Source organism: Otolemur garnettii, unplaced genomic scaffold (assembly GCF_000181295.1).
Source record: "Otolemur garnettii isolate 467f Iridium unplaced genomic scaffold, OtoGar3 scaffold00060, whole genome shotgun sequence".
Classification (NCBI taxonomy): domain Eukaryota; kingdom Metazoa; phylum Chordata; class Mammalia; order Primates; family Galagidae; genus Otolemur; species Otolemur garnettii.
Window position 1 is genome coordinate 9,903,800 of NW_003852455.1, and position 7,400 is coordinate 9,911,199.

Sequence of the window (7,400 nt, forward strand, 5' to 3'; positions counted from 1 at the left end):
AAAAAAGAAAAAAGGAAGTTGTAGGGTGATAATGTAATCCTGTTTGGGGGAAAGCAAATTAAACAGCCTTCTCTATTTCTTTATGTTTTGTTGTTGTTGTTGTTTTGAGACAGAGTCTCATGACGTTGCCCTGGGTAAAGTGCTATGGTGTCACAGCTCACAGCAACCTCAAACTCTTGGGCTTAAGCAATTCTCTTTCTTCAGTCTCCCAAGTAGCTGGGACTATAGGCACCTGCCACAATGCCTGGCTATTTTTTGTTGCATTTGTCATTGTTGTTTAACTGGCCCAGGCCAGGTTTGAACCTGCCAGCCTTGGTGTATGTGGCTGGTGCCATAACTACTGTGCTATGGGTGCTGAGCTATTTTTTTCTTTGTTTTTTAAAAGCAAGGATGGGGTATGGATGGGGAGAGGAAAGTCATAAGAAGAACAAAACTCTTACCTTACCTTTTCTGTCATTGTTTTGCTAAGTATAGTTAAATTTTTTATTTTATTTATTTTGAGACAAAGTCTCACTCACTATGTCATCCAGGGTAGAGTGCCATGGTATTATCATAGTTCACAGCAACTTCAAACTCTTGGGCTCAAGGGATCCTCATGCTTCAGCCTTCTAAGTAGCGGGACTAAAGGTACCCACCACCGCGCCTGGCTAGTCTTTCTGTTTTTAGTAGAGATGAGGGCTCACTCTTGCTCAGGCTGGTCTCAAACTTCTAATCTCAAGCAATCCACCCACCCCAGCCTCCCAGAGTGCTAGGATTACAGGCATGAGCCACCACACTGGGTCCTGTTTCTTTGCAGTTTTGTTGAAAAGTACAGGTTTTTCTTTATAACATAATTGAAAACATAACATATATTCAATTTTATGGCCCCCTTTTTCATTGAATATTTAACAAAAGACACTTCCCACATTGAGAAGGATACTTTTATTTTATTTTTATTTATTTATTTATTTTGAGACAGAGTCTCACTATGTCACCGTTTGGTAGAGAGCCGTGATGTCACAGCTCACAGCAACCTCAAACTCTTGGGCTTAAGAGATTCTCTTGCCTCAGCCTCCCAAATAGCTGGGACTACAGGCTCCCACCACAACGCCCAGGTATTTTTTTTTTTTTTGCAGTTGTCATTGTGGTTTAGCTGGCCTGGACTGGTTTAAACTTGCCACTCTGGGTGTCTGTGGCTGGTGCTATAACTATGATGTATGTGGCTGGCACTGTGTTATGGGCGCCGAGCCAAGGATACTTTTAAATTGCTGTTTAACATGTGATTGTAAAGATATGCCAGGCATTATCTAATCATTTGCATATTATCAATCATTTTGACAGTTTACTATCTTTTCCTCTTAAAATTAAAACTATAGCGGTATCATTTTATATAGACTCCTAGAAATTCAATTACTGAGCCCAAAGTATGAACATTTTAGTGATAATTTTCTCACCAGATTTTGAAGATTATGTTGGCTTACTGTAACAATTTGATTCTATTTTGATTATTTTTCTTTAGCTTTGAGACTTTAGCTAGAGACTCAGTTTTAGTCTCTATTGGGTTCATGAATACGTTGATCACAGACTGTGAGTTGACAGGAACTTCTGCTCCAGCTAGTCATTTTCCAGAGGGGGCCACAGAAGCTTAGAAAGTTTGAAAGACTCAGTCACTCAGGGTACATGTGAATGGTGAATGCCCAAACCAGGGCACTCTTTATCTTCTACTGAGAGAGTAGGGAATCCCAGGCAAAGGGAACAGGGAGAGAAAGGACCTGGAGGTAAGAGAGTGTGTGGTCTGGGCAACGGTGGGTCTGGGTCGACTGATGTGGCTGGGCCCAAGGCATTAAGTGATAGAACAATGAGAAATGAGTCTAGAAAGGCACAGAGTAAGTCTTGCTGTTCTTAGCCCTGGATTTCATTAACTATATAATGGAAAGTGATTATATAGTTTGGAAAGTTATTTAACACACACTACTTTTTTTTTGAGGCAGAGGCCCAAGCTGTTGCTCTGGGTAGAGTGCCGTGGCATCACAGCTCACAGCAACCTTCAACTCCTGGGCTTAAGCGATTCTCTTGCCTCCACCTCCCAAGTAGCTGGGACTACAGGCACCTGCCACAACACCCGGCTATTTTTTGGTTGCAGTTTGGCAGGCCCGGGCTAGATTCCAACTTGCCAACTCTGGCATATGTGGCTGGGGCTTTATAAACATTACCTTATTTGATCTTCACCTCGGTACTTTACAGTAGAAACACAGAGACGTGTCCTAAGACACTTGCCCAAGATCACACATTAAGCATGCCAGGAGCCTGTTACCAAAACCTGTTACCAAGTATACTGTTTCTCAATCCAGAGCCAAGATCAGTGGCAAATCAGTAAGCAATTTGCACTCAGGCTATAGTCTCACTGTTTTTGTAGCGTAACTTACAGACCTGCACTGTTGCTTTTGTCACTGTGTCAATCTTAAAATAGAAAGTTCCGTTATTCTCTGCATTAAGCTTTGCAATGGAATGAGTCAGTGGCTCCTCCAGGTCTGGGCTGTTGACAGGTATATCCCTAGGGCAGCCAGGACAAATCTTGACAGGTGGCTGTACAAAATCTTCCGCTGAAAGAACCAGTTTTTAAGTTAGCATGTACACTGAAGGAGCAGCCTTACCCAGTTCCTCTCCCGCACAAGACCCCTAAAAGATCCACATTTAGAGAGGGAGGACCATGTGGTAGGTGGCCCACATCTAGTGTGAGTGAGGGAAAGTCGTCTGTGTGACCTTCACTTCCTGCCTCTCTTTTACTCCTCCTCAAGCCCAGTGTCTGTAGGGAACATGGTACTGACTCAATCAACAAGCTACACTTGTCCTGAAATATTGCATTTTTGATGGAAACTTTAAAAAGCAATGCCTAATTTCTTTCTTTCTTTCTTTATTTTTTGAGACAGAGCCTCAAGCTGTCACCCTGGATAGAGTGTGGTGGCATCACAGCTCACAGCAACCTCCAACTCCTGGGCTCAAGTGAGTCTCCTGCCTCAGCCTCCCAAGTAGCTGGGACCACAGGCACCCACCACAATGCCCAGCTATTTTTTTGGTTGCAGCCATCATTGTTGTTTGGAGAGCCCAGGCTGGATTCAAACCTGCCACCTTAGGTGTATGTGGCTGACGCCTTAGCCACTTGAGCCACAGGAGCCGAGCCTCAATACCTAATTTAAAGAAATGACTCTCCACTGGTCCGATGGTAGTGGGTTATCAGAGCTTGTTAACATTAGTGTCACAAAAGTTGTTATTTAACCCCCCCTGCTAAATATGACTGGCTTTAACAAAAAGAAAAAAGAAAACAAATAAAGGAATGACTCTCTAACGGGAAAATTTTAAGTCATGTGGCTCTGGTGAACAGGTAGCTTCAGTAAGGCTTCTCATCATGGAATGTATACAGCTGTTTTCCAAGTAGAAGAAAAGCCAACTCTTGATAAAAGAAATACTCACTTGATCAGAAACTCACACTATCTTCACCACCACCACCCCCATTAAACCATGCAGACCAAAAAACCTTTAACTGAAAGAGTTTTATTCTGGGACTTACAACACTTGACTTAAGGACAGCTTGTACACAAGGAAGGCCAGCTGGCATTGCACCCAAAGGCCAGCTTTGCCCAGGGAACATAAATTTTCCCTCTGTCATTGTAACTCCTGGCCACTTGCAGGGCAGCATCAGCCAGCAAGGAAGGGGTACAATGTTTTCATCAAGGTCTGTAAGCTACACAGACTTTGTGGCATATCATGGGAACCTACGCGTAATTTATCTGAAAAGACCCAGCCAATTGTCTGGAACTACTATCCCACTGCTGGGTGTCAATATGTGTTATCCCTCACCTGGATAAATTTCACAGTCTTGTGAGAAGGAAGCGATTCGTAGCTGAGTATCCATGTAGGCGTTATCTGTACATTCGCCAATCTCCTGGTTTTCAAAAAGCATAGAAGTTCATACATTAAATACAATTTTTTAGAATCTTGAAACAGCAAGTAAAATTGAAAAATAGAATGTCTACTTTCTAAAATACAGTGTACAATAAAAATGAAACAAAAGATAAAATAAGATAGTTATAAATAAATGTGTGTCAAACTTTATCCCATGATAGTTTCTTACAAAAGATCTGTTCTTTATTTTTGCACTAACTCTACCATATTTTATCAGCCATAGCCACATATTAAGTTTAAGTATGTAGTTTATTATTCTAACATTAGTGTCTTCAAAACCAACCTTAGGATAAGTTTGTAAGAAAAACTTTCAGTATCATATTGCTTTTAGTTACATTATGTTTCTAAATTAATATGAGGAGACTGGGCATATGTATTATATTTAGTCTTTTTAGTCAAAAAAAAGTATGCCTCTCTAGTGGTATGCCTCTCTATTGATAGGGTGTCCCAAAGGTCACCTTTCTGTCTCAAGGGGGGACATAGCTCATAGCAACCTCAAATTCCTGGGCTCAAGCAATCATCCTCTTGCCTCAGCCTCCCAAATAGCTGGGACTAAAGGTGTGGGTCACCATGCCTAAATTTTTTAGTTTGGTAGAGATGAGGGTCTCGGTCTTGCTGGTTCTGAGCTCAAGCAATCCACCCTTTTCACCTTCCAGAGAGCTAGGATTATAGGGGTAAGCCACTATGCCTGGCCTCAGATGCTCTTGAAGGAGTTTTTCATTTCTTTTAACTAAGGAATGGGTGTTGAACTTAGCAAATGTTTTCGAATATATATATATATATATATATATAACCTTTTTTTTTTTTTTTTTTTTGAGATAGAGCCCTTAGTAGAGTACTGTGGTGGCATAGCTCACAGCCTCAGACTCTTGGGCTTGAGCAATCCTCTTGCCTCAGCCTTCTTAGTAGCTGGGACTACAGGCTCGTGGCACCATCTTGGAATTCCTCAGCTCAAGCAATCCACCCACCTCAGCCTCCTAGAGTGCTAGGCTTACAGGAGTGAGCCACCTCGCCTGGCCTAGAATATATATTAAGATACTGCATCATGTTTTCCCAATCTAATCTGTTGGCTTTTTTAACAGCTTTCCTAATGGTAATCTCTAGATTCTTAGACTCAGCTCTATTTGTGTATTGTTAATCATTCCTTAAGTATGCATTTGTGTTCTATTCCTAGTTTATTTAAGAATTCTACATCTATACTTATAAGTGGAATTAGCATGTACTTGTTCATAATATTCTGTTACATTTTTATACTTTTCTGAATGCTTTACTATGTGGCCTCTTTTATGCATTTGATTTTTTTTCTTACTCCAGGAAGGATTACTTGGATGCTTTTATTAACACTAGTGCTTTCTATTTTCTATTTTATCAGTTTTGCTTTTAACTTTATTGTTTCCTTCCTCCTCCTCCTTGCTTTCATTGTTTATTATTCTTTTTTTCCCCCTAAATTTTTTTTTTTTTTTTTGGAGACAGAGCCTCAAGCTGTCCCCCTGGGCAGAGTGCCGTGGCATTACAGCTCACAGCAACCTCCAACTCCTGGGCTCAAGCCTCCGCCTCCCAAGTAGCTGGGACCACAGGCGCCCACCACAACGCCCGGCTATTTTTTGGTTGCAGCCGTCATTGTTGTTTGGCGGGTCCGGGCTGGGGATTCGAACCCGCCACCTTAGGTGTACGTGGCTGGCGCCTTAGCCGGTTGAGCTATAGGCGCCGAGCCTTTTCCCCCTAAATTTATTGAGATCTAGAGGTGGGGTTTTTTGTTTGTTTGTTTGCTTCTGTTTATATTTATTTTACTTTTTTATTTTTTTATTTTTTGAGACACAGTTTCACTTTGTCACCCTTGGTTGAGTACTGTGGTGTCACAGCTCACAGCAACCTCAAACTCTTGGACTCAAGTGATCCTCTTGCCTCAGCTTCTCAAGTAGCTAGGACTATACGCACCCACTACAATGCCCAGCTATTTTTAGAGACAGGGTCCCACTCTGGCTCAGACTGGTCTTGAACTCCTGAGCTCAGGCAATCTACCTACTTCAGCCTCCCAGAGTGCTGAGATTATAGGCATAAGCCACCAGCATGGCCTTGCCTCTGTTTTTAAACTATGAAATCATATAAAGCCATGAATTAACTGTGACTGTTCTGGCAATATTATATAGAATTCTCATTTTTTGTTATTTTGTCTTTTATTTTTTCCTTATCCAAGAAAAAGCCCTAACCTTTTCAGGAATTCACAAATTATTTTCCATAGTAGCTATGCCAATTTACATTCCTACCAGGAATGTATAAAAGTTTATTTCCTCATATACTGTCCAATATTTATTATTTTGCAGACAAAAGAGGTTCTTTATATTGTCTTCATACTAAACCCTTATCAGATACATGATTTGCATATATTTTCTTTCATTCTGTGGATTGTCTTTTCATTCTCTCGATAGTGTCCGTTTTAACTTTTTCTCCAGTTATGACATATTAACATACTCAATTAGAAAACTTGAGATGTATTGAGAAGTTTTTCAAAGTACAGAGTCAAGAAAAGCTTCCATAACTGAAAGTTAACTATACTCTGTATTTTAACATATTTTTCATTACTTTTAATATTTGCTTTACATACTTGAATAAATATGTATAGTTTTGTGTCCTGGATTTCGTTTTTTACTTAACATATTATAACTATTTTACTATGTCACTAAAAATGCTATAAAAATTTCTGATAGCTGTATCATATTGCACTATATGGATACACTGAAATTTACTTAACTGTTTCCTAATGTCTCATAAATAATTTATTTACAGGCTCAGCACCTGTAGTATAGTGGTTATGGCACTAACCATATGCACCCAACACGGCCTAGGCCAGCTAAACAACAATGACAACTGCAACAAAAAAAACTGGATGTTGTGGTGGGTGGCTGTAGTCCCAGCTACTTGGGAGGCTGAGGCAAGAGAATAGCCTAAGCCCAAGAGTTTGAGGTTGCTGTGAGCTGTGATACCAAGGGTGACATAGTGAGACTCTGTCTCAAAAAAAAAAAATTTATTTACAGTATTTTCCTATTAAAAAACAACACTGAAATTAATATCTTGTGGTCTGGATTTTTCATATAATAGAGTTAGAAGCAGAATTACTAGATTAAAGGACTTGTAGCAATCCCTTGGTTAAAACATCATCTGCACAAATGCAAATATCCCTAGGAAGGCATCATGTCTTAGCCATATTGACATTCACTAGCCACTGCCAGCTTGATATATAACATTTTAACATAATTTTCACTCCGCTAACAAGATAGCATCCTAGGAAGCGCCACTAAAGGATAGAGTCAGGATGTACTTATGTGGATCACTATGAGTTGTTTTTTTTTTTTGAGACAGAGTCTTACTATGTCACCCTCAGTAGAGTGCTGTAGTGTCACAGCTCACAGCAACCTCAAACTCTTGGGCTTAAGTGATTCTCTTGCCTCAGCCTCCCA

At 40.4% G+C, this 7,400-nt stretch overlaps 1 protein-coding gene across 7 annotated transcripts in view; it reads right to left on the minus strand.

Annotated features, from left to right (window-relative positions):
- KNG1 (kininogen 1) overlaps window positions 1-7,400 on the minus strand; it is a 25,726-nt gene that overhangs the window by 5,908 nt on the left and 12,418 nt on the right. For all 7 annotated transcript variants that reach the window (XR_002774103.1, XR_002774104.1, XM_012806915.2 and 4 more), the window contains 2 exons: window positions 3,838-3,922; window positions 2,410-2,582 (listed from right to left, as the gene is read on the minus strand). Coding sequence is in view for 5 of the 7 variants with exons in the window: in XM_012806915.2 (XP_012662369.1) it covers window positions 2,410-2,582; window positions 3,838-3,922 (258 nt within the window). In the remaining 2 variants the exon portion in view is untranslated. The remainder of the gene's footprint in view (window positions 1-2,409; window positions 2,583-3,837; window positions 3,923-7,400) is intronic.